This window comes from Dryas octopetala, chromosome 9 (genome assembly GCF_963921425.1).
Source record: "Dryas octopetala chromosome 9, drDryOcto1.1, whole genome shotgun sequence".
Taxonomy (NCBI): Eukaryota; Viridiplantae; Streptophyta; class Magnoliopsida; order Rosales; family Rosaceae; genus Dryas; species Dryas octopetala.
In genome coordinates, this window is record NC_141374.1 from 18438444 (window position 1) to 18465866 (window position 27423).

A 27423-nucleotide genomic window follows, 5' to 3' on the forward strand; every position below is an offset into this window, starting at 1 on the left:
AAATATTATGACCAAATGGTGTATGCAATCTGCGGCAGGGTGAGATAGACAACAAAGGTATTGAAGCATTTCATAACAGTAGACATCAAAATACATTGTTAAGGTACATCAAAGTCCTAGTCAAGTCCGTGCCTTCCACAAGGCTTGCTGTGCACTCCGAGTCAAGATGCTTCAAATCCTTCTCTTTTCTCCCGAGTTACTTAGGATGCCTAATTAGCTAGGGTTACTTGGTTATTAAGTTATGTAATTACTTGAAAACTCAAACCCTTGTAATCTTGTATCACTATATATGAATTAATGAAGTACACACACCTCATACTTTCGAGGAATTCCAAAATGAAATAATATAGTTTCATCTGAAACGGATTTGACCACTTAACTTATCATAATGCTAACTCAACTATTCACATTTTCCCCTCATCTCTCAGGTTAGCGTAAGGCCTAATGTTGACTTTTTCTTGGTCGATGCTCTACGAGTAATTCGATCAGTAACATAATAATAACTTGGGAGTGCACTGTATGAAACATTTTTAATTAGTAACGTATTTGTTACACAACTGATAAAAATTATGCGAACGGGTCGGATGCATATAACTATTAATTTTCATATATATATATATATATTGACAAGTACCACTTTGTATGAAGAACTATAAAGGACCAAAATTATTGTATACTTAATTCCCCATAACCTGCCTTGAATTTGGTAGATTTCTAATGATAACATGACTAATGCCCCCACACAAATTTACAGCCAAGAAGAAAAGAAGAGAAGAATTTGGGAAGCGAATCGTACCTACCAACGGGTAAAGCTCTTCAGAGCTTAGAAAAGACAAGAGATCGAGGTATGGCATAATAAGAGCATCGCTTGTTGTTAATTCAACTAGAGAAATAAAAATGCATGGAGAAAAGGACATCCATCAGTACTTGTGCAAATTCCTGGGCATCACTAGAATGAACTCTAGTGGATATGATATAAGATCACCATAGATATCTGCATTATTACATGTATAGATTGCAAGGCACATGCAAGATAGAACAAGAGAAAATATCATTATTTCATAACAGTAGACATCAAAATACATTGTTGTGGTACACGTACAAGAACAAGATGAACGTGTAAATCCCATAAATGAAGTGAACTAATTACAAACATCTATATATCACTAATTAACGCGGAAAATAGTATGCCTGAATGGTGTATGCAGTCTGCAATATGGTGAGAACCAGAAGGATAATGGCTGCAACCAAAGAAATAGTTGTCCATGGATTACCAAAATAATCACGCCTCAATTTTTCGAGCCACCTGTGCCATCGAGAATTGTAATATTTATTCACTTTAATGCATAGCTCCTTATAGAAGTTTTGGTCGAGTAATGTGTCATCATAAAGATCGTTGAACAACTGAGAAGCAGTTTCAGAGCTTAACCAGTTATTGATTATATTTTTGTCACAAAGAAGATCTATATCCTTGCTGGAATTGATGAGGTTATCCATTAAAATGACATAAGATGTGATCCGATGAGGACGACCATGATAGCATTGCTCAAAGGCAACGAGGTTCCTGAACAATGGTTCTGTCAACTCTCCAATTCCAAATTTTGGAATTTCAAGGATCCCGTCCTCGAACTTTACGTTCAATATTCCCTTAACGGAGCTCTCTCTGAATTTAACCCCCGCCTCTGAGAGACTAGTCGCAGGAGGCAATGTTGGGTCGACATCGTCATGCTTTCTAATCGGGAAACCCATGGAATTTCTGAATTTAACCCAAGCCTTTGAGAGAAAATAAGTCAGAGGAGGCAATTTCAACTCAGACTCAGGTTGGAAAACGATCGCACTTCTTGCCAGATCTAGCATGTGCAAATATTTTTGTTGGTCAATAGCAACGATATTGTTCTCTAGGTGATGAATATAGAATTCGAAATAACTAGACATTTCGCTTATTGGAATGAAAAACTTGAGCACCAAGACATTGAGAGACGGTTTAAGGGGGTAATTGCCCCCAGCAACTGCAAGGCTATATAAATGCTCGAGAACAAACCAAGGTAGCTGATTTTCAAGTAGCAAAAGGTCGTGGATAAGATATTGGCGCATGCAAAACATGTTGAGCATAGGGTCATTGCCAATTTCTTCGTCCTTCATCCAGTACGTACCCTTAAAGAAAAACCTGCGAAATAGTTGTAGTAGGAAACAACCATCAAGTATCATCATTTCTATCAGCTCATTCGGGCTAAGATGATCGAGTGGTTCTGCATAAAATTCGCGGGCTAGCTTCTCAAACTCAATAATATTATCAATTTTATCGATCAACGTTTTCAAATCTATATTCAAGACTACTGAGAGCAAGTGATTCAAATACCACTGTTTCACTTTTTCTATGGGTTGAAATCGTTTGCCGCGTCGGTGAAAGGGTCCGATTGAGACAACATCAGGTCTGTATGCCTTTGGGTTATGTCTCCGGAGCACCTTCGGAACTCTGAAGATGCAGCATTTAGCAGACAAAGGTGAATCTTTGAGAAGCTTTTTAATCATGGTGTTTTTCAATGCTTCAACATTAATATTAGTTTCGCATACAATCGGAGGAGTACATGTACTATGATCTGCACTACTTTTTAGTTCTATTTCATTTGCCATGACTATGATTCCAATCAAAATTCTCCTGTTAAAACCTGAAACAATAGTTAAAATCAAATTAAACAAGCAATGAATACTCCAGATTTGGAGTGCCCACACAATATTGCTTGAATAACCGGCCACAGTTTGGGTCACGCTTTACAATTCAAGATAATATATATATAGAGGATTGATGATTTGGTCGAATTGGAGTTAATAAAGACAGCTAGGGCAATTTGACCTATTTTTAAAAAATTTGATGCTTTCATTTACTTAATTTTTAATTTGAAGATAATTTAACACATAAGTCAATACTTAATTGATGGGGTAATTTAACACAGTTGAAGGAGCATTTAAATCATATTGGCAATGACAACATGCATATGTACATTTCTAATTAAACTGCTTAATTAGCAAGGACTAAGAAAACAATTGTACCTTGAACTGTCGAGAGGGAGTAAGAGAGAGAATATACCAGATGCAATAGGAGAAAGCAAAGTATTTGAAACCAAATATGAAACAGAAACTAATATGAGGTTTTCTGCAGTGAAGAGAAGTGTTCGATCAGCTTCACCTTTTATAGACTTATGTACAGTATAAGACAACATGTTGAAGACTTAGACATTAAAAACATGTCGGCGAAGTCGGAGATATTTTCTTTAGTGTGAACTGAGGGACTTCAGGGTACGGATTGCTAAGGCCATCCACAGTGGTGAGAGTGAGAGTGAGAGTAAGACATAGCCTGAAAAGTGATTTTTTGGCCTGAAAAGTGATTTTTTGTCCTGAGAGTGATATGTGCTGAAGCTACAGTGGTGCTGAGAGTAAGAGCTGAGAGTAATGTAATTGTATATAATTAAATTAAGCCTAAATTAAATTAAGTTATAGTTAAGTTATAATTTATAATTTAAATATTTATAAAAATTATACCATTAGTTTTATTTTAAAGAGATCTTTAATATAAGGTCAATATTGACTATATTTGAATTTATAATTTTATTACCTAAAATATAAATTCTATATTTTGTCTCCACCAATACCTTTATTTCATTTCACCAACATAAAACAAGAAAATTTAAGACAAACATAAATAAACATAAACAAATAAAACATAAAACAATCACAAACAAACACAAACAAACACAAAACGATAGCCACAAACACAAACACAAACAAACACAAAACGACAGCCACAAACACAAACACAAACAACACACAATGGTATTGGAGACATCTTCAACATTTCGGCGTTCATCGCCGGCGTCGGCGTCGTGCTTGGCCACGACTTTCTTCTCGCGTCCAAAGGTGCTGGACCAAATCATTCTTCAGTTGCTGGTGGAGTGTTGTTGACCGTATCAACCTAACCCGAGAAAGCTGTTGCTCTAAAAGAATTGGCTGATAACTTTGACCTCCATCATATGGTTCAGTGTCATACCGTGCCACAGCCCGGGAGATTCTTTCCTGAACGTGGTCAATGTCATCGTCCGATCCATCGTTCTCATTCTCTGGACACTCGTCCTCAATGATCATGTTGTGCAAAATTATGCATGTCTTCATAATCTTGCTGCTTTTGTTTGAAATCGGTGTGCTGTTTGATCAATCGGTCGCGTGAAGCAGCTATGTCCTTCTGCCCTTGGCAAAGAAACCTGATACTATCGGCAAGGTCATCATCATTAGTATCAACTTGTTTGGCCCTCTTGGAGTTGTTTCTACCAGGTGGCCTCGGGCGACTACCGCTAAGTGGTTGAAAGGCCGGGGCATCCTCATCCTCGCTCAATTGAACCGCTTCAGCTTCGGTATCGGCATCAGTGGGGGTGTCGGTTTGTGCATGTTGCCACTTCACAAAGTGTTGCATCTTAGCAAAACAATGGTGCCAAGCAAAAGGACGGTTTTTCGAGTTTGTTGCTTGGTATCGTGCGTTGGCAAAGGTCACCTAGTAATATGAAAACAAATTAATGAATTATAAATGGTGCTCAAATATTTAAATTTAATTATCACAAATATTTGAGTTTAACTAGCAAAAATAAAGTATACACAATCTGAAATATAGTACACACATATTGATCAAACATAAATATGTGAATTTAATTAACAAAAATATTTGAGTTTAACTAGCAAAAATAAAGTATACACAATTTAAAATAGAGTACACACATATTAATCAAACATAAATATGTGAATTTAATTAACAAAAAAATTTGAGTTTAATTAGCAAAACTCACCGTATCAATTTGATTTTGCCCGCTAGTGCGTGATCGTTCGGCCGCCAAGATACATTTATGATATTTCGAGGTGGCTTGCCCTATTTTCTTGAAGTGAGCCATGACCGCCCCAATTTGTCGCCCATTCCTCACGGCGAGAGGAGATTTCCGAATAAATTGATCGTACACTTTATTCCAAAATTTCATGTTTCTTTGATTGGATCCGATTTCACAATCTTCCGAATTTTCCATCCAAGCTTCAACAAGCGCTACCTCTTCTTCATTGGACCAATTTTTTCTCCTTGCATTTTCCATGATTGGAAAAAAAGAATTTTCTAGGAAAAGTGAGGTGATTTGAATAGATTGATAAAATGAATGAATTGGATAGATAGATGTGTGAAAAAATAAAGTGTGAATGCTCAATTTATAGGAAAAATGATGAAATAGCCGTTATAAATTTTTCAGAATTTTTAAATATTTTTTCGAATTTTTTTTGTAATTTTTTTGTATTTTTAATTGCATTATAACGGTCAATTAATTGTAGCCGTTGATCTCCAACGGCTACATTAATCGGAGCCTCCAAACGCTGCCACGTGTGGCTGCAGTACATTTTTTTTTTTTAAATTGAAACCGGCTTTAATTGTGGACCGTTGATCAGCAACGGGCGGACGATCCTGGCCGATCGTGAGCAGCAGGCGCGCGTCCCGGCGAGTGGCAGACAGCTGCTGCGGTGAACAGTGGCTTGTCTGCCACTTTATTCCCTCCCTCCGCAAGTACCAAATTGCCCCTGCCTTCTTCGAAAATTCCGGATTGTGCTGAAGCTTTTTAATTTGTGGTGAAGCCCTTTTTTGTCTTTTCAAATTCGGTGCTTCTGCGGTGAACAGTAGCTTGTAGGCCACTGTTTTCTCTCCCTCCGCATGTACCAAATTGCCCCTGCCTTCTTTGTTTATTCCGGACTGTGCTGAAGCTTTTTAATTTGTGTTGAAGCCCTTTTTTGTCTTTTCAAATTCGGTGGGGCCCACTTAAATAAAAAACTCACACACTCTCACTCTCAGCCGGATCCTTTCCTCACCCTCAACTCTCACCCTCACTCACCCTCACTCTCATTACTCCGGCCCACTGTAAGCAAAATTAGAGCTTCCTCACACTCTCACTCTCAAGCTCAAACTCACCACTGTGGAAGGCCTAAATGATAACTTTTGGGTAGGTGGAAAAAGTGTTTGTTTATTCTCTTTTTTCCTAAAAATTAAGAAAACAATTCCTATTTTTCTACAATGAATTGTTTGGTGGCATAGTAAGCCTTTTATTTTCCTTTGGATTTGTGGGGGAATTCAAACTAAGGAATATATTCTTATACATTAAAATTCTTCTACCATTAGATCAATAACTAATTGATAGTGGTATGGTAAACTTATTAGAGCATTTTCAATTAATGCTTAACTATCATTTCGAGGTTTTATTTACATTTTGATACCTGGCCAATTGGAATCTCCAAATGGTACAGATAGGTATCAATTTGTTTTCTTATATATGTTGCTCCAATGAGAGGTTTTACTTTTGGGTATCAAATTGAAAATAGAAGTAATACTCCAAAGTGCCATCTTCCATATATTAGAGATGATCCGGTACCAAATTGAAATCGCTATTTTTCGCTTTTCGATTAATTTTTTCCTTTCCTATTAATTAATTTTGTATTTCTTGTTTTTTCCCCAATTGGAGTTTTTATTGTAAAACAAAAAAAGAAAAGAGGGCGTGCATGTGGCCCCTTGAGTTTAATGCATGGATTGGTGCATTGGCTTGCAAGTTGCAACAGATGGATTGGTGCATTGGCTTGCAAGTTGCAACAGACGCAAGCCATGTGACGCAAGCCTATCTGACGCAGCAAGTAGTTGGTAGCTCAGCTACCAATTAACTGCCAACTGCCCATCTCATAAATATATTAATTGTTGCTATATGAAACCCTTTATTCCCAGGACCATGACCGCTACCCTGCGCCTCTACCACGTACATGAGTTTCTTTACTTATTTAAGGCCTTCAACTCTTGAAGGTTCCAGTGTTTTGATAAAAATAAAAAAAAGGGAATTATATGGCTGTTTTATATGATTTTCGTACACCGTGAAAACTATATTGGACGGTAATGACGGATTTAGAAATTTATAATTATAGGATCGTAATGAAGAAGACTTAAAGGCTTTAGCATAGATACTTCACACGAGGTCGCGACCTCTTTAAAATCGTTTTATCATATGTGTGCATCCGCCACTGTTGGAGGGAATTTGTGAAGGGTAGGGGTGGCTGGCCATGGTAAGGTGTGGTTTGAAGGGTTGGAGAGTCATATTGGCGAAGTAAACAAAAAAACAATAATATTCTTTTTAAGAAAGCAAAAATATTCATCCAAGGTAAAATAGGAATGATGAAAATCTGAGTGTAATGTGAATTAAATGCTAGATAGAAGACAGAGAAGGAGACAAATAAAATAGGGCCAGCATACTTTTAAGTTTTGAACCACCCGGCCTGTGTACTTGAGTTGGTGGAAGAGTGCAGAAAATCATTAAGGGCAACTGGGTCCGCACATTATATCATCTTTACAGAGAGAGTACGTAACTTCTTTGCAGATCGATTGTTTGGGTCAGCCCAGGTTAGTTTCTGCGTAAGGGGTGTTTTCTTTTGAGTTTCGCCCAAATTTATCGAAGAAAAGACATACAACAATGCTATTTGATTCAATTTTTATTCTCAACCTATGTGGCATTTTTATATTTGCTTTATAACATTGTGATTGTTTTTAATACATAGATATGCATGGCATGTTGAAAAGAAAAAAAAAACATAAATATATATGACATGCATACATGTGCCACATAAATTGGGATAAAAATAAAAAGTCGGTACAAACAACATTTTCCTTGTAGGCTAACATTATGTCTTGAAGGTCCAAAATTTTCAAAAGTAGGGACAGCCCAATTACTTATTAAGGCCCAAAATTGTGAGAAAACCCATGCAAACCCAATAAGAAAACACAAATTCATTGGCATAAATCAAATACATAAGCTAAAAATGTTTCCGCCCAAAAATAAATAGCTCAACAATGTTAAAGAGAATGAATCGATCTATAGAAGTTAGCCTAATCAGAAAATTACCATTTTACTAAGTAGAAGGATTCTCAATCTTTTCAGAGTTGCATTGTATGATAAGTACTATGGGTCGGCCAATTAATTATTCCAGCAACAGCTAGAGACGATAAAATAACTGGTGATTAAGTAAAAGGTACGTGAATCCATATATATAGATTGAAAGACGGCAATACAAGGGAATATCATTCCATACCAGAATACAAGAAAATACATTGTTCAAGCACACAAGAAGAAAGATGAGTGTCTATGACACAAATTAAGTGAATAAATTAAAAACGTCAGCGGCGAGGATGATAGTATTGCTGAATGGTGAATGCAGTCTGCAATATTGTGAGAATCAGAAGGATAATGGCTGCAACCAAAGAAATAATTGTCCATGGATTACCAAAATAATCACGCCTCAATTTCTCTACCCACCTGTGCCATCGAGTATTGTAATATTTGTTCACTTTAATGCATAGTGGAAAATGTAAGCTTTGCTTGAGAACTGTGTCATCATGAAGATTGTTGAACAACACTGAGAAGCTTTTTCAGAGCTAAACCAGTTACTGATTATTTTTGCCTCACAAAGAAGATCTATATCCTTGCTGGAATCGATGAGGTTATCCATTAAAATGACATGAGATGTGATCTGATGAGGACGACCATGATAGCATTGCTCAAAGGCAACGAGGTTCCTCAACAATGGTTCTGTCAACCCTCCAATGTCAAGTTCTGGCATTTCAAAGACCCCGTTATCAAACTTAAATAGGCCCTCAACGGAGCTCTTTTTGAATTTAACCCCCGCCTCTGAGAGACTTGTCGCAGGAGGCAATTTAGTTACCCATGTTGAGTATGTTTCATTCTCAGGCTTTCTAAATTGGGAAACGATGGCATTTGTGAATTGAACCCAAGCCTTTGAGAGACCAGTCGCAGGCAATTCCTCTGAGTGTGGTTGTGGTTCATCCTGATCAAGATTTCCAACTAGCAAAACGAGCGCATTTCTTGCCAGATCTAGTATGTGCAAAATTTTATCAGGAGTTTCAGGATTGTTCCGTAAGTGTTCAATATAGGACTCGTAATGATGAGACACGCTTATTTTGAGTAAAAACGTGAGCACCAAGACACTGAGAGACACTCCGGGATATTTGCCCCCAGCAACTGCAAGGCTATATAAAAGCTTGAGAACAAACCAAGGTAGCTGATTTTCAAGTAGCAAAATGTCGTGGAAAAGATATAGGCCCATGCAAGCCATGTTGAGTATAGGGTCATTGCTAAGTTCTTCTTTCTTTGGACCTTCAGAGAAAAACCTGCGAAATAGTTCTAGTAGGAAACAACCATCAAGTATCATCATTTCTATCAACTTATTCTCGCTAAGATGATCAAGTGGTTCTGCATAAAATTCGCGGGCTCGCTTCTCAAACTCACTAATGTTATCAATTTTATCGATCAACGTTTTCATATCTATACCCAAGTCTGAGATGAAGTTATGCAAATACCACTGTTTCACATTTTCCATGAGTTGAAATTGTTTGCCGCGTCGGTGAAAGGGTCCGATTGAGACAACACCAGGTGCGTATGCCTTTGGGTTATGTCTCCGGAGCACCTTCGGAACTCTGAAGATGCAGCATTCAGCAGACAAAGGTGAATCTCTGCGAAGCTTTTCAGTCATGGTTTTTCCCAATGCTTCAACATTAATTTTAGTACCGCAGTCATCTTCTAAGACAATCGGAGTATGATCTGCAATACTTCCTAGTTCTATGTCATTTGCCATGACTATGATTCCAATCAAAATTCTTCTGTGAAAACCTGAAACAATAATTAAAATCAAAACAACTAGAAGCAATGAATACTCCAGATTTTATCATATATATTTCCATTTCAATTTAGTGTTTAAACACCATATAGTAGGACCAAGGAGAAACCCTTTGATTGTCAAAGATAACTTTAATTTGTTTATGTTACATAATTAACATAATTAACCCAATTAACATAATTAAATTATTGTATACTTAATATATGCCTCATAATTAACCCGCCTTGAATTGGGTAGAGTTCTAATGATAACATGACTAATGCCCCCACAAAAATGTTACAGCCAAGAGAAAAGAAAAGAAGAACGCACCTAGCTCGAGACAAAATATCACAAGACCAAGGTACAGTACTTAATCTAGGGCTGACGGGTGATGCCATGACTTTTGAGCACTGACTCAAAGGTTTTACAAGTCGTTAATTCGGTTGTGCTTGGAAGTTGGAAGTGGTTTTATCTCAATACTCACCAACTAATTAACCAGTAAAGTAGCGGTATTTCTCTTTTTTAAAATGCACTCCATATGAGGGGCATATGATACCCTTCAGCCCTTTGGGTATGAATCCCCTTTATGGAAAAGCATTTATTGCGTTGTTTTATGACAAGCTACTCTCATTAATCATTATAAATCAAAATTTCAAATTTTATCTTGAAATTATAAATAATTATATATATATATATGATACATAAGGATATTATTGAAAAATTGTACAAATACTACCAAAAATATGAGCAAAAGTCACTTTTATTGGTTATACAGAAAGGGGTAACAATTGAGTAATAGAGATTAAAGTGTCTCCATTTTAATAAAAATAGGTGGCAATTAGGCAATAGGTAAAGTTTTCAAATGTCATCTCTTTCTGTACAACTAATGCAGGTGGCCTTTATTCACATTTTTTGTAGTGAAATGTTGATAGACAAAAGCATAAGCCCACTAAATCTTCAAAGGTTTGTGTTCAGTTGGCAAGGTATTTTTCATGTCTGGTTAGAATTTTAATAATTTGGTATTAGATTCTTAATTTCCTATTAATGGATGCAAAGAGAATTTCAAAGTTGTGGCATGTGTGTTGCGTAAGTTTTTACTGGCTGTACCATTTTTTAGCTTTTTGACAAAAAGAATTTGTTCCATGGGTCTGTTTGGCTTTTAAAGCCGTTGTCAGCTAGACAGAAACGTACGCTAACGGTTTGTACAGAAGCTTAAGGGTTTGGACTGATTTTTAGGTGTAATCAGAAGTGAAATTTTATTATATATAAGTACGTATGGCTCCAATATATATCAACTAATTAATTATCTGGCAACAGATGATGAAATAACTTGGCGAATCCATATTACGTTGAAAGACACCAATACAAGGAAATATCATTTCATACCATTAATTAGACATCAAAATACATTGTTAAAATACACAAGAACAAAATGAATGTTTATCGCACAAATTAAGTGAACTAATTAATAATTACAAACGTTGAGGAAAATAGTATTGTTGGATAGTGTATGCAGTCTGCACCAGAGTGAGAACCAGAAAAATAAAGGCTGCAACCAAAGAAGTGATTTTCCATGGGTTCGAAAAATAATCACGCTTCAATCTTTCTAGCCACCTGTTCCATGATCTGTTGTAATATATATTCACTTGAGCACATAGTTCACCGTAGAAGAAATTGGTGAGAAATGTATCGTCGTAAAGCTTGTTGAACAACTTAGAAGCATTTTCAGAGCTAAACCAGTTGCGGATTATTTCTTTCTCACAAAGAAAATTGACATCCTTGCTAGAATCGATGAGGTTATTCATTAAAATAGCATAAGATGTTATTTTATGGGAGCGGCCATGACAACATTGCTCAAAGGCAATGAGGTTCCTCAACAATGGTTCGGTCATCTCTCCAATTGTCAACTGTGGAATTGTAAAAACTCCATCTTTGAAATCTATGTTCATTATGCCATCAAGGGAGCCCTTTCTGAATTTAACGCCGGCCTCTGAGAGACTAGTCGCAGGAGGCAATTTTACCTCTGAGCTGGGAATAGATTTAAACTCTTTAAATCCGAATACGATCGCAGTTCTTGCCAGATCAAGTATGTGCAAAATTTCATCATCATCATGCCTAGCGAGTATGTGAGTAAGATAAGAGTTGAAATAACGGAACAATGATGCTTGTGAGCTAAAGATGTAGAGCACTACTACATCAAGAGACTGGTAGGGGAATAAGTTGTCCACGGTAAGAGCATATAGACAATCGATAACAAACCAAGGTAGCTGGTTTTCTAGTAGCATAAGGTCATGGCAAAGATATTGGAGCATGCAATCCATGTTCAGTATAGGGTCATTCTCAATATCTACTTGAGTAGAAACTAGAGTAGGATCTATCGTATTTACGAAAGACTTCAATTCCCTAAAATAAAGCCCCCGAAATAGTTGTATTAGGAAGCAACCATCGAGTATCATCATTTCTATCAACTCGTTCTGGCTAAGATGATCAAGTGGTTCTGCATAAAACTCGCGGGCGCGCTTCTCAAACTCAATAATATTAATAACATTATCAATGCCGTGGATCAACTTGTTCATGCTAATATTCAAGCGTGAGAGAAGATTATGTAAATACCATTGTTTCACATTTTCCATGGGTGCAAATTGTTCACGGCCTCGGTGGAAGGGTCCGATTGAGACGATATCAGGTCCATATGCCTCTGGTTTATGTCTCCGGAGCACCTCTGGAACTCTGAAGATGCAGCATTTAGTAGACAAAGGTGAATCTCTGCGAAGCTTTGCTGTCATGGTGTTTTCCAATGCTTCAAGGTCAATATCACCACCGCAGTCATGTTCTGTAACAATCGGAGTTGTACGACTACGATCTGCAATGCTTCTTAGTTCTATTTCATTTTCCATGAATCCAAACCGTCCAGGAAGGCTGAAACAAGTTGCAATATAATTAATATGCATGCATGGCATGGAATTAAATTAACTAAAAACAACCAATTCTTCATAATTCCGACTTGGATCAAATTAATTTCCATTTTAAGCGTCTTCTTAAATGAGTGTTTTAATTAACAGCATCGAAGCAACAGGAAAAACCCTTTGTCAAGGATAACTTATTAATTTGTTCCTCACAGAACAAAAATTCACGAACACTAGAAATTAACATATTGTACACTGCTAATTAGCAAGGATTAAGGAAAAAAATTGTACCTTAGAGGTTGAGGGTGGACTGTGGAAAGAAAAGGAAAGTATTTAATTCAGCAAATAGTAGCAACGTACTGACATACAGACCACCCCACCACGTTATTTACGGGATGCAATAAGAGAAAGCTAAAGGGTGACGACTTTTGAAGCCAAAATGACATTAAATAAGTGTTCCACTTCAATTATTATAGATTCATGTACATGCAGTCAACATCTATGACTAAGATTCCTTGAGAAATAAAAACATAGGGATATGGACAAAGACTTCGTGAAAAGCCATCGGGACGTCATCGAAGACTTAGTAAAAAATTAAAAAAAAACATGTGATCCACGGTTTAATAGTAAAAACATCTCGATCGATTCTCGACCAAGACTCTATAAAAAATAAAAAACATGTTGACGAAGACTTAATTTAAAAAAAAAAAAGCAAAATATGTTGACGAAGACTTGATAAAAAAATCTTGAGAAGATCCTCTTTTTTTTTTTTTTTTTGTTATAGGTTGCCGAAGACCTTAGAAGGTATGTTTAGTTGGCAAAGTTTTTTTTTTTTTTTTTTTTTTTTTTTTTTTTTCCATATTACAGAAATTGTGAAATTGAATTCCCAGGATTGAGGGAGTTCATGGGATTGATTGCCAAATGGATATCTTTTGGGTGGAAACGGTTTATGTTTTTTATGAAAAAATAAAATAAAATTGTTTTTCTACTATGAATGGGTTGGTGGAACAGTAAGCATGTCACTGTAAGTAAAACAGTTAACACGCGCGCCTTGAATGTCTAGATTACTAACAGACTAACATAGTAACATGTGTTGAAGTCCAAAATGTCAAATATTACAGCCCAATTAGTTATTAAAGGCCCAAAAATTGTGAGAAAAAACAATAAGAAAAACAAAATGCATTGCATGAATGATGAATCAAATATATAAGCTTAAAAAATATATACATACAAGAGAGGTTGGGCATAAGATCCCTTGTTGCTAGAACTCTCTACATCGATCTCCCTTTTATAATTTGATGTGAGAATATTTTATAATAAGTATGGCTCTAATTAATCCCGCAACAGATGATGAAATAACTCGTACTAAAGTAAAAGGTGAATCCATGGTTGAAAGACACCAATTAATGCAAGGGAATATCATTTCATATCAGAAATTCAGAATACATCAAAATACATTGCATGTGAAGGTACAAACGTACACAAGAACAAGATGGATGTTTACCACACAAATTAAGTGATCGAATTAATAACAAACGTCACTAATTATGAGGAGAATAGTATTGGTGAATGGTGTATGCGGTCTGCAATAGGGTGAGAGCCATAAGGATAAAGGCTGCAACCAAAGAAGTAATTGTCCATGGGTTTGATAAATAATCACGCTTCAATTTTCCCAGCCACCTATTCCATGATTTGCGGCAATATTCATTTACTTCATGGCATACTTCACCATAGGAGAAATCCCTAATAACTGTATCATTGTAAAGCCTGTTGAACAACTGAGAAGCATTTTCAGAGCTAAACCGATTAAAGACTATGTTTTTCTCACAAAGAAAGTCTATATCCTTTCTGGAATTGATGAGGCCATTCATTAAAAAGACATAAGATGTTATTTTATGTGATCGACCATGACAACATTGCTCAAAGGCAATGAGGTTCTTGAATAATGGTTCGGTCAACTCTCCGATTGTCAACTGTGGAATTGTAAGAACCCCTTTTTTGAAATATACATTCATTATGCCAAATTCATCCAAGCCCTTTTGGAATTTAACGCCTGCCTCTGAGAGCATAGTCGCAGAAGGCAATTTTACCTTTACGATAGGAGAAGATCCCAACTCTAGAAAGTTAAAAACCAACGCAGTTCTTGCCAGATCAAGTATGTGGAAGATGTCACAACCAACGTCATCATGACTTTCAAGTGTATGAATAAGAAAGGGCCTGAAACTATAAGTCAGTTCTGTTAGCGAGCTGAAGAAGAAGAACATGATTAATTGGATGAGAGGCAGGTGGCGGTATTCTCCCACAGTACGGCTATATAAATGCTCGAGAACAAACCAAGGTAGCTGATTTTCTAGTAGCATAAGGTCATGGCAAAGATATTGGAGCATGCAATCCTTGTTGAGTATAGGGTCATTCTCAATCTCTAATTCAGGACTAACTAGATTCTCTGCCTCGCCTAAAATCTTTGAATTCTTAATGAAAAGCTTCCGAAGTAGCTCTATTACGAAACAACCATCAAGTATCATCATTTCTATCAACTCATTCTGGCTAAGATTATCAAGTGGTTCTGCATAAGATTCGCGTGCGCGTTTCTCAAACTCAGTAATATTATCAATGCCTTGAATCAACTCTGTCAAACTTATGTTGAGGCGTGAGAGAAGGTTATTAAAATACAACTGTTTCACATTCTCCATGAATTTAAGTTGTTTGGCACTGCCTCGGTGATAAGGCCCGATTGAGACAAAGTCAGGTGTATATACCTCTGGTTTATGTCTCCGGAACACATGGGGAACTCTGAAGATGCAGCATTTAGCAGGCAAGGGTGAATCCCTCCCAAGCGTTGTTGTCATGGTGCGTTCCAATGCTTCAACATTAATATCACCATAGTCATCTTCTATAACAATCGGAGTATCATCTTCTGCACTACTTTTCATATCATTTTCCATGACTATAATTCCAATCCAAATTGTTCGGCCCGCAAGGCTTGCTGAAACAAGTTAGAAATGCATATATATATATATATATGATCAAATTTCCATTTAGCATCTTCTTAATTAAGTGTACTTTTTAACAGCATTCAAGCAACAGAAAACCCTTCATCAAAGATAAATGTATATATATGGAATCTTATATGCCAAATAAAAATAAAATATAATTTACATACCTTGAGCTTGAGGGTAGACTGATAGTATTTGATGCTTCAGTAAAGCTGCAGCAACTGGTAGTAACCTACTAACCTACTGAACACACCATGCTATTTACGGTATGCAGTAATAAAATAAAGCAAATTAAGAGGCAAAGAGTATTCACATTTGAAACTAAAGATGAAATAGAAACAAATATTTCGCCGGTAAATTAAGAGAAGTAAACTTTTCGGTCGAAAGGAACTTCAACTTTATAGACTTACGTACAGTCCTGACCCAAAAAAGAAAATAGACTTATGCACAGTAAGTCAGCAGAACGACGAAGACTTGATAAAAGAAAACGTGTTCACCATGACAGGCCAGTGTTGACTGTTGACGAAGACTTATCCCCAATAAATTTTTTTTACTACAGTTAATTTAATTCACAGCAGTACTCATCCTTAATTGCACTTAATTGATAAGCCCCTTTTCACACTTATTTTTCTGTCAAAACCCCTAGTAGATTCGGAATCCAAGGATTTTTGTCTTTTTCAAATATAAAAGACACCTATTCCATGAAACGTTGTAATATTTATCTACTTGGGGCTTTCAGCGCATAGTCCACCATATATAGGAGAAATTGCTAATAACTGTATTATTGTAAAGTCTTTTGAACAACTGAGAAGCATTTTCAGAGCTAAACCAGATACAAATTATTTCTTTCTCGCAAAGAAAATCTATGTCCTTTCTGGAATCGATGAGGCATATGATGTTATTTTATGAGAGCGACCATCACAGCATTGCTCAAAGGCAATCTTCTCCACGTACAGACAATATAAAATAAAATTCACAACCACTAACGATCATTAGCAATGAATTGTACACTACTTAATTAGCAAGGAATAAGGAAACAAGTGTACCTTGAACTGTCAAGAGAGGTAGAGAATTAATACAGTATTAATTTTCTTCGGTAAAGCTGCTTCAAGCATTTGAAACCAAAAACGAAACAGAAACTATAACTTGAGTATTTCTCCACTAAAGAGAAGTGTTCAACTTCACTTTTTATTGACTTCATGTTGACAAAGACGTAGTTGCTGAGGTGGGATGGAATATGAGACTGCCAAATGGACAACTTTTGGGCACGTGGAAACAGTTTTTGTTTTGTTTTTTCCTTTAAAAAGGCAACAGTTTCTATTTTTTTGTTTTTTTACTATGAATTGTTTGGTGGCATAGTAAACCTATTACATTCGACCAAAAACAAAAGCCTACTACAATGCAATCTAGCTCAAGTTTTCTTATTAATATTAATATTTTTTTCTTAACTGACATGCTGTTCTTACATTGGCTCTATTGTTATTTTTTTTTGAATATAATGATAAAAGACGATGCTATATTGCTATTTAGTCCAACTTTTATTCTCAACTTTACATTAGCTCTACAACATTGTGATTGTTTAATACATGGATATGTTGTGCATACATGTGCCACATAGATTGGACAAAAAAAGTTGGTACAATTATAAAGAAAACAGATCCAACTCCAAATTGTTCGAAAACCCATGCAATTGCAAACCCAATAAGAAAAACAAAATTTATTGCATGAATCAAACATATAAGCTAAGTAAAGTTTTCAGTCCCAAAAAAATAAAGGTCAACAATTTAGAAAAAGAATGAATCTATAGAAGTTAGCACGACCAGAAAATTTCCTTGATAAAATTGAGATGGTACTCCTCTGACATTGTATACCAAGCCACAGACTAGTTGGTGTTAGGGCTTCTCAGCAAATAAAACTTTTTCCAGATTTTGTATCCTGTACAGATGCAGAGAGAGTTCGTGAATGAGCTAATAATCAACAGGAATGACCACATATCACCATTTTTGCAAAATACAAGGATTTCATTGAAATCAAAGGGATAGCATCATATTCACAGCACAATCAGCGAGCCAGATTATATATGACATAATGGAAAATATAAGAGACCCCAAATTCCGAGACAACGTACCTCAAGACAAAATCACAAGACCAAGGTACATGGCTCCACAAAGAAACAAGAAAGATATTAATCCCCTACAAGTAAAGCTTTCAAAGTTATAAAATAAACAACATATGTAGGGCAAAAGAGCATCCTTTGTTCAACAGTTAAACTAGAGAAAGGAAAACGGCGAAAAGACGAGAAAGAAAGAAAGCCAGCGGACAGAATCTTCTAAACGATAAGAAGCTCACCAAATGACACCCCAACCACAACCAGTGCAGCAAGGACACTCTTCTGCAAATTTCTCAGCATCACTAGAATGAACTCTACGGGATATAAGATCATCATAGATATCTGCATTATTACATGTATACATTACAAGGCATCTATTATACAAAACAGACAGTTAACTTGAAGGGTCAAATGATTTCTTTCTTCCTGGAACCCATACCATAAACCGAAAACAAGCTGTTCATTACACCTGTAATTTGATAAAATAGAGAAAGCCGTGATTGTTCCATCCCATTAGTTGGAAAAAAAGAAAAAGAATTATAGGCTACTTTGGAAGACAATACATAAAAAAAGAATAGCAGAGTTGCGATTACCAATAAACAGGATAATATACCGAAGTATACGAACTTTTGTTGTTTCTTGCAGAATCCAAATTACACCAAGGAAAAGAATGAATCCTGGTGGTCAATATGTAAACATCAAAAAGTCCAAATGTCAGATTGCATTCTGTGGTAGACCTGAGAACATGTTTTACTGGAATACGGAATGCATACCTATACAAAGTCCTCGAAGTGTCCACTGTACATTATTAAGCAATACAAACACAAGAGGATAAGGATTTTAGAGAGCAATAAAAGCAAGTTTTACATTCCTCAAAGGCATATAAAAGAATAGTTCAGGAATGCAGAGGTTTCTTTATTGCCATCAATTAGTTTATGTGACAAACTTATGCATTCAGTTTCCATGAATTATAATGTTAAAGAGTTGCATATCCCAAATGCTGCATTGGTGCATTTTAGTATCCAAAAGTAACAGTCAAATATAGGTAAAAGATATATTCATTAGTACTTACATTTTTGGCTATAAAGAGTACAACTAGTAAAGCAGCAAGAAAACACCCAGCAGCTATACGTGCAGTGAGAAGATTTGTAGAAGCAAGAATCAAAAGCATCCCCCAAAAGGATGAACCAAGATCTGGTATGCAACATAAATGGAAAGATTAGAAGATAACAATTGTGTCAAAACTTATTGGGATCCAGACAGAGATAAATCATATAAAACCCAAAAACTTAAGCTGTAAATAAAGAAAGATAAAATAAAACATGGTCAAGAGATACAATGAAATTACATCCAGCTGGCAAAATTAACCAGTATACACCACCACGGGTTTGTGTGGTTCCACCTTCATCTGCATGAACTTGAATCCCTTCCACCTGCAAACTAAACTGTATCATTACCTGCCTTAAATAAATGCAACTTAACAAATATGAGCAACAAAGACTTACCAATGTCCTCCTATTTCGTTAGTAAAATACAATAAAGTGCACCGTAATACTTTTTACCAGTAGCAAATAGGCACCATGCCATGTACAGATTATGATTCTACTGTTATATATATATAAATATTATATGTATATATGGAAGAGAATTATTATAGGAAGCAAGTGACCTATTTCCTCACCTGAATTATCAATCACAAAAATTATACTACAAATAGTTTAAGAATACTATTATTCTAGAGCCTGCCAGCCAAGCAATCAATGTAGCATTATGAATTTTAGATGAAAGTATGAAAGAACAGAGCTGCTTACATGACCACATGTAAGTTTACAAGCAATAGCATGGCTCGCCTCATGAAGAAACACAGTGACAAGCTTAAATGGTCTCAGCAGTATTGTCCTCCACAGCTACAAGAATTGAAGAATAATTTACTATACATGACTTGTAAAAAGCACAGCAGGTTATTAATAGAAAGCATACTAGAGCCTTATTTCAAAGTGATAGAAGTTAAGATGGCTCTTTAAAACAATGTATGACCTATATTGCTGTTTTGGTTTCTACAATTTTAGTTTTTTTTTTCAGCTTCTGCACTAAGGGACTAAATTCATGTCTCTAGTTTGGACCAGTTTTCTTATGAATAGTTAAGACAAAATTTCAAATTTTCAACAAATGAATTAAAACGAAAATATTAGTGGATTTCTTACATACTTAAAAATTTAAACAAGAAAAGTTCATTAGTTAGATATCTCCTTGAAACTACTTTAGAGGAAGCAATGCCAAAGGCCCATGTAGTAAACTTTCCCAAGAACAAAAAATCAGTCTCTATAATTTCTAAGTGCTCTTCATTCCACAGCTAATTAAGAATAATTTTTCTGCACTTTAAAAAAAAAAATAAATCCATACCTTAACAATCCTACTTTCTATTCTAACTTTAACAACAACAATTAAACTCATGCTTACTCCAATTCGGGAAAACCACAGAAGAAGCCTAAAATAGAGAACTAACAAATGGCATTGATAAAAACCAATTAGTAGCACATCGCACTTCACAAAACCCATTTGATCAATGCAGCACCACCCCTCTTGAAAAACAAAGCTCTACCCAGATCAAACCAATACTGCAACTTCTCAATTATATCAAAAGCAAGAAAAACACTCAATTATCTCTCTGCCCAGAATCAATGTAAGAGAAGCCCATTTCTGCAGAATAGAGAGAGAGAGAGGGGAGTAATTAGTGTTTTACCGCAAGTATAACGACAGTGCAGACAGAAACAGTGATGAGAAAGACCACTTGCTCGTGGTTGCAGCAGTTCCTGAGTTCCCAATTCGGCTTTATCATCTCTTCTCTGCTTTGTTTGCAACCCACTACTGCAACAATTGCAGCTGATCTTCAATAATGCAAAACTTTACACAGAGAGAGAGAGTCTCTCTCCAACCAAGCAAGCAACTTTCGATTGATCGAGGAAAGTGGAGAACAAAAATTAAGAAGAGAAATTTTGGGCAATTTTCATGTATTTGAAGTTTTGAACTTGGAATTCCCTGGCCAAAAAAAAAATGAACTTGGAATCCGTCCAAAAAGCTTTGAATTTAGAAGGTCAGACCAAAAGAGAACTTAGAAATTTGGTGGACCAATCAGGACCTACCCTATGACTTTTGTCTCGCGAAATACACTGTTTCCAACAATACTTTCAGATCCCCTCATTGTATTCAAATTTTTTGACAGCATTTGGGTTTGAATAAAGCTTATTCATGTTTGAACCAAAAAAAAAAGAAAAGTTTATTCATGTCACCAAATCACCAATGCACTATTGTACAAAATTTTATCACCAACTATGAATATTTAACAGTTGCGTACAATTAGTGGCCAAAAAAAAAAAAAACAGTTGCGTACAATTGATATAATTAAGGTGAAATCAAGAATTGGTGACTGCCCATCTATAAAATTTATCACTTTTCTCATTTTATAAAATATAAACTATCAAATCAAATACTTGGGCATCCAATTTGGTTTATGTATGAACAGACTTGCTTCCACAAGTAAAATTAGCAATGCCTTTAAGCATAGAATGATTTTAATGTGGTTGTTTTCAAAGTAACAAGTAACAAAGTAACAACTCACATTATCTAGTAACCATTTAGCATATCATGAATTGTATCAGGTCATTATAGACTGATGAAGATATTTAAACACCAATGCATTCAAACGAATTAATTCATTGGTGCAGGAACTGATTGTATTATGAAAGAATAAATCAAATTATAGAGCTCACAACACTTTGCATTGCGAATGGAGTGGTCATCTACCGTCGTCAATAGAAGGAATTTCTAGAATAAGTTGAATAACCCTCAACAAAACTACTACTCCCAGAAGCCTAAGTAATACCAGTGAGTCCAGTCGTCCGATACTAGCAATAGTAATGGTAAAAGCCCAAGTAGAGGTAGTTGTCCAACGTCCTCAACAGCCTTGAAGTCCAGGTTTACATACAATGAGTACAATTTTTTTTCAGAATGGAAATGTACCAAGACATATATCAGTACAATCGAAATGTATCAACTCATATATTGTTACAATTGAAACTTCCCAAGTCACATATTGGTACAATTAAAATGTACCAATTCATATATCGGTATAGTTCATGTTTGTCAACCTACATACTAGTACAATTAATATACGAACATACGTATTGGTCCAATCAAATGTACCAATCTCATACTTTTAAGTGACAAACCATATATATTTTTATATTATAGGTTGAGGTACATTTAAATGTATCCCATCATCCTGTGTTTTTTTCCCCAATCATTTTATTAGTTTTTTCATTTTGTAGATTGATATATTTTTATTTGAATATTTTGTGAGATTTAAATTCATTAAACCCCTTAAATAGTGAGATTTAAATTTCACAATTTATGAGATTGAAATCCGATTAATTTTAAGATAATCTTAAGGGTAATTTTGGAATTAAAAATGCTAACGTGGCAGCTGGAGAATATTGTTGGACCTTAATCTAATCTCAAAAACTAATATGGTATTAGACTAAGAGAGATATATAAAGCGGACCGGCCTCTAAAGGATTCTTACATGAATAAGATCCGTACTGGGTAAGTACCTTTCTGGGCTGTTTGATGGAGTTTCGGGCCGCTGGACCATTTTGCATCCTTATTTGGGCCTTAGTCGGTTTGTATAGTCGGTGATCATCTTGTATTGGTCTTTTTTTGTTTTGTCAACATAAAAGGAAGCGTCTGGCCGTCTTTTTTATTCTGTTTCTTGGGTTTCAAAAGCGACAATGAAGAGCAAGAAGGCTTCTCACCAAAGAAAAAAATATCACAATCAAAGACCAAAAACATGGCACACTTCAAGTCACCTTGTTCAATGAAGATGGCACGCTTAAATTCACTTCTTTCTCTATCAACTGTAAAGGAGAGGATGGTATACATTCCTTTATTTGTTAGGGTGGTCAGAAATTGTGGGAAAATATTTGTTTGAAGTTTTAGGTATGATTAGGAGATTTTGGATGAAAGTTTGATTGGCTTTAGTCTGAGTGAACCACCTTACCGGTGAAATTAAACTATATCATCATCTTCATGTCATATTTTTAATTTTTCACGACAACTTATTTCCATTATTGAAAATTTTTAAATTATTATTATCGTAAGTATTTTAAAGAAGAAATTGCTAGTTTCTCACCTATGAGCCTCCGCATTGTTTATTGCAGGTAGAATTGCAGGAAGATTGGCCGGCAGTGGAATCTGCTTTAGAAGAGCATGGTATTTCATGTGAACTGAATCTGGTATGTCATGTTAAATATAATGACTCAATCTTATGTTAATTTGTAAATATGAATTTGATATTTGTGAAATCAACCCTATATTTTGTTCAGTGGTATATTTCAAATTATATATGTGTGATTTGATATGAGCACATATTAAATTGTTGTATTTCTAATTATGGTCAGGTTGAGCATTCCATGACAGTCTCGACAACCAAAAAGACTAGATCCTTTATAAGGGCTAAGCATCTTCTTAAACTCTTGTCTGTAGATTTTCCTGTATGTCAGGTATGTACAAATGGAAGAACCTTTGTTATTGTTTTTTATCTGTTGCGTATGAGCTATGAGCTATTCTATAAGTTAAAATGCAGAACGTTTTGATTACAGGCAATAAAAATACTGAATGACAATATGCATTGTAAAGTCATCGAGGCTTACCCTCCTTAAGATGGTCGAACTTGCGGAGAATGTGGGATCTGTGAAGAATGTAAGATCAAAGATGTGGGTATTGATTAAAATTCCCTCCACCTGTCAATTTTTCTTCAAACAAATGCAAGTAATGAACTTTTTATCATTTATGTTTCTGGAAGCATTCTCTGTAGTTGTGATGCAGCTAGGATGTTTTCAGTTCAGGCTTCAGCAATGTAACATGGTGATCAGAGCTTTTGTTTGATGTTTGAAATGTTTAGACTTTAGAGTTGGTTAGAGTTGGTGATCAGGCTTCAACAATCTATTGGCCAGTCATGCCACTTGATTGGCCAATCAATCTGATCAGTGTGAATTTTGTAGTTTTCATTTTCATACTCATATCACTTGGTAGTTGTTTCTCATTTATTGCTTACCACGTGGAGCCCCAAACTTAAGAGCTAAACTATTAAGTTCTAAGATGACCCTTTCACACCCTAGACTAATAAGCTCTATTAAATAATCTCATGTTGGTTCTCAGTGTGAATTTTATGTTGTTTTACTAATCTCATGTTTTCAGCTATCTAATTGTGGTGTAAGAATTGTAACAGTGGCAAACGCAAAAGAATACAAAAAACTCAAAGTGAAACGCAAAAGCAAACAAGAAATTCAAAGTGGCAAACGCCAAAGCAAACAAGAAATTCAAAGTGGCAGCTCAACCCCATCCTCCCCACTCCCAAGGCCAAGTCAAGACTTGCGAGTCGCGACCAACTATAATCTGCACAGGAACGGACTATGGATGGCATGTTAAAGTATGCGGACCATAAGACAATTATTAAGTGCATATATGAGTTTGTTTACTCTTCTTATGTCTTGAGACTTACGTCAATGAGTTGGATACTGTGAAGTGAATTTTAAGTTTATTGCACCCAATCCATGTAATCTGTTCAAGGAGCCGGTTTATTCTGTGGCTCGCATAATTAAAGATGCATATTCTCCCTGGCCAAAAAAAAAAAAAGTTGCACAATTCTTTTGTTTATTAAATTGTTAGGACTCACTATACACCTACCAAAATTAGTTTTGTAATCTTCTTTAATTCTCCATTTGGATGGAATGATTGAAAAGAAAGGAGCCAATGGTCGAATATTTTAGGGAAAAAAATAATTTCACACCTCATAAGGGGCGAAACCGTGAAAGCATCATTTCAAATTGAATAATGCTATACTTACCATATTCTTATACCATATTTTTATACCATTTCACGTGTCATTACTTTATTGGACATAGTTTTTCTGTTCATTTTTTTGTTTTTATTTTTATTTTTTAGTGTCCAATGTATAAATGTCATATAAGTTGTCACATAAAGTAGTACGAAATTATAGTATAAAAATGTGAGATATTTAGCACTACTGTTTAAAATTACGCATAAAAACATAAATTCACTTCATCCTAAGAAAAAATTTGTGTGTGATAGTCATTTTAGAGATTCTTCAATAGTGCCTTGTGCCATGTATATGATACGACATGCAATGATATTTTGACATGTGTGAAGTAAAGTTTACAATTTATTATAGTAAACACTACACATAGTGTTATAGCACTTGGTGATTGTATCATAGGTTTGGTAGCAGTAGCGGATCCAGAACTCAACTCTTGTGGGGGCAAGATTAAGAGGCAGCGAGTAGAGGCAGCAGGGGCGGATGCGAGTGACTGAGCGAGCAGCGGAGCAGGGGGCGACGGGCGACGGCGAGGGAGCAGGGGCGACGGTGACAGGCGCGCAGCTGTGCAGGGGCGTCGGCGTGTCGCCTTCAGCAGTTCAGGCAAGTTGGGGCGATGGTTTGGTCTGGGTGATCGAGTTTCTTCATTTTTGTCATTGTGCGTAGGAGGTCTGGTCTGAATGCATCTGCAATCTTGCCCCTACCAGCCATGGCTGCCACCAACGCCCAAGCTTCATTCATAGGGTCAAGATTTTTCCTTAAGCTTAGCATTTCTGGGTTCATGGGGTCAAGTGACCCCATTGACTCCATTGTAGATCCGCCCCTGTGTGATAGACAACCATATTTAAGAATTTCTTGGTCAGCCCTATTATAAAATTTCTCTAGATTTTGTATTATTAATCAATTTAAATTATAATAACATGTGTATATTGATTAAGAGTAAAAATCTAATACTTAATATTTATATATTAATAATTACTTAATACTTTAAGTGGATAGATAATGGCCTTCCAGGGCCCCATGGAGTTGAGGGAGCCAAGGGAGCATCGGCTTGTGGGATTTGTGTTGTTTTTAGACGTCAATTCCAATTGTTTTTCTTTGCAATCCATGATTAGTGTTTGCTGCTTTCTATAGGGTTTGAGTTAGTTTTATTTTACATGATTAGTGTTTGCAAGCACACGTATTTTTGTATTAGCTCTATTGGGTTATTAATGAAGAGGTATTTTCAGGCAAAAATAAAATAAGAAAGAAGCTTGAAAGCTTGTGACCTTAAATAGTGGCTTGAATTTATAATGTTAATTTTGTTTTCTTAACTTGACTAACAATTCTTGGGTTGAGGATTTCTTATTAAAGGGTTACTAAAAGGTCACACTATCAAGGAACCATCTAGCATACCATGATGAATTAAATCAACCTAGTGCATGTAATGATTATACTATAAAAGAACAAAACAAATTGAATTGTATTAGCATAAGGTTTATGGTTAAGCAAATTAATTTACATCACATAAATGGAGCTCTCAACACTTTAAATTACAAATGGAGGTCAGGATCAGTCATCTACCTTCATCCATAGAAGAATGAGAAATTGAATTTCTAGAATACTCCTCAACAAAACTACTCCCCCCAGAAGCCTTGGTAGCACCAGTGAATGCACTGCTAGCATTTGTATTGGTAAAAGCCGAAGTAGAGGTAGTTGTCCAACGTCCTCCACGGCCTTGAAGTCCAGGTCTACCTGGTCTAGGCAAAGTAAACGAATCGCTCGAAAACATGAGATGAATGGAGTTCATGTCGGGCCTATCTGCAATGCTTGCTTGACAACATAAAAGTCCTAGCTGAACACACATTGCTGCCTCATCAGGATTGCACCTAGCAAGGGTTGGGTCAACTAACTCCAATGCCTTCCCTCCTTGATACAGCATCCATGTCTGCAGATGAGAGCAAAAAAAATGGTGAGGATTAACTGAATTGACTGAGCACATCTTCGTCTACCCATTTCAATAGAAGTAACAAAAGGAGTAACAAAAGCCACTGCTTGTATGCTAAAGAAATTTGCAGAGTAATTTTACTAGAACACCAATGAAAATTAATTGGGTAAGTTCATTAAGAAGTACTATTACATAAACTACACATGCAGTACAAGGCATTCAAGGTTGTACAGTATATAAACATAAAACAACTGCATCAATGAAGATTTAGGCATTCACAGTACTTCTCTGTATTTCAAGTTGGTATGTGAAATGCAGGTTCTGTTGGCCTAGTCATATCAAACAAGTTGGCCTTTTGGAAAATGTTAAAAAATTCAAGCTTAAATTCTTTAATAACAGTAATGATGATTGGACCACGTCAGGCTTCTTTTGTAATTTCCCCCTTATTTTATAGAGGTGCCAATGATCATAAATCACAATATTGAGTTTGAGGGCTCAGATTTTAAGTTAATCAAAACTGTCCAGAGAAGTAACTTACATAGTTCAAGAGGTCTGCCTTTTCTCTTTCAAGCTGCCTATCATGGTTCTTCCTCCCACTGACAATCTCTAACACCAAGACTCCAAAACTGAAAACATCTGTCTTCACTGACAAATATCCATGCATTGCATATTCAGGAGCCATGTAACCACTGCATTTAACCCATAAAAATATTAGTCCATTGATTCATTCTCATCACAGAACTCACAAAAAATAAAAAGGAAGCTAAACAAATCTCTTAGACCATATGGGACTAATAGGCTGAAATGGTTGAAACTTTGTTTGGCATAAAGGCAAAAAGAATGGGAAGACAAGAAACTACTCACTGAGTACCAGA

The 27423-nt window shown here is 35.8% G+C and overlaps 5 protein-coding genes and 1 pseudogene across 6 annotated transcripts; all 6 read right to left on the reverse strand.

The window, feature by feature from the left end:
• Positions 1-1070: 1070 nt before the first annotated feature.
• Positions 1071-3157, reverse strand: LOC147275226 (UPF0481 protein At3g47200-like). Its single transcript, XM_086227423.1, has 2 exons — positions 3052-3157; positions 1071-2669 (listed from the first exon to the last, which is right to left on the reverse strand). The coding sequence occupies exon 2, from the start codon at positions 2632-2634 to the stop codon at positions 1171-1173; it is 1464 nt and encodes a 487-aa protein (XP_086083549.1). The 5' UTR covers positions 2635-2669; positions 3052-3157; the 3' UTR covers positions 1071-1170.
• A 5064-nt stretch (positions 3158-8221) lies between these two features.
• LOC147275227 (UPF0481 protein At3g47200-like) lies at positions 8222-9696 on the reverse strand (annotated as a pseudogene).
• Positions 9697-11097: 1401 nt separating this feature from the next.
• On the reverse strand, positions 11098-13052 carry LOC147275228 (UPF0481 protein At3g47200-like). 2 transcript variants are annotated; one of them, XM_086257496.1, is made up of 2 exons: positions 12915-13052; positions 11098-12636 (listed from the first exon to the last, which is right to left on the reverse strand). In XM_086257496.1, the coding sequence occupies exon 2, from the start codon at positions 12612-12614 to the stop codon at positions 11190-11192; it is 1425 nt and encodes a 474-aa protein (XP_086113622.1). In that variant the 5' UTR covers positions 12615-12636; positions 12915-13052; the 3' UTR covers positions 11098-11189. The 2 variants fall into 2 exon arrangements, with proteins under 2 accessions (XP_086113622.1, XP_086113624.1); XM_086257498.1 differs by having other exon boundaries at positions 11098-12580; positions 12915-13036.
• Positions 13053-14095: 1043 nt separating this feature from the next.
• Positions 14096-16003, reverse strand: LOC147275229 (UPF0481 protein At3g47200-like). The gene is made up of 2 exons (XM_086227630.1): positions 15787-16003; positions 14096-15609 (listed from the first exon to the last, which is right to left on the reverse strand). Exon 2 carries the CDS (start codon positions 15566-15568, stop codon positions 14165-14167), a length of 1404 nt encoding a protein of 467 aa, XP_086083756.1. The 5' UTR covers positions 15569-15609; positions 15787-16003; the 3' UTR covers positions 14096-14164.
• Positions 16004-17308: 1305 nt separating this feature from the next.
• Positions 17309-20756, reverse strand: LOC147275230 (uncharacterized). Its single transcript, XM_086227415.1, has 10 exons — positions 20473-20756; positions 19541-19636; positions 19078-19162; positions 18802-18923; positions 18503-18527; positions 18323-18406; positions 18169-18198; positions 17969-18071; positions 17748-17812; positions 17309-17554 (listed from the first exon to the last, which is right to left on the reverse strand). The coding sequence occupies exons 1-9, from the start codon at positions 20566-20568 to the stop codon at positions 17749-17751; spliced, it is 705 nt and encodes a 234-aa protein (XP_086083541.1). The 5' UTR covers positions 20569-20756; the 3' UTR covers positions 17309-17554; position 17748.
• Positions 20757-26061: 5305 nt separating this feature from the next.
• On the reverse strand, positions 26062-27410 carry LOC147275231 (cysteine-rich receptor-like protein kinase 44). Its single transcript, XM_086256039.1, has 2 exons — positions 27087-27410; positions 26062-26548 (listed from the first exon to the last, which is right to left on the reverse strand). The coding sequence occupies exons 1-2, from the start codon at positions 27228-27230 to the stop codon at positions 26177-26179; spliced, it is 516 nt and encodes a 171-aa protein (XP_086112165.1). The 5' UTR covers positions 27231-27410; the 3' UTR covers positions 26062-26176.
• Positions 27411-27423: the final 13 nt, after the last annotated feature.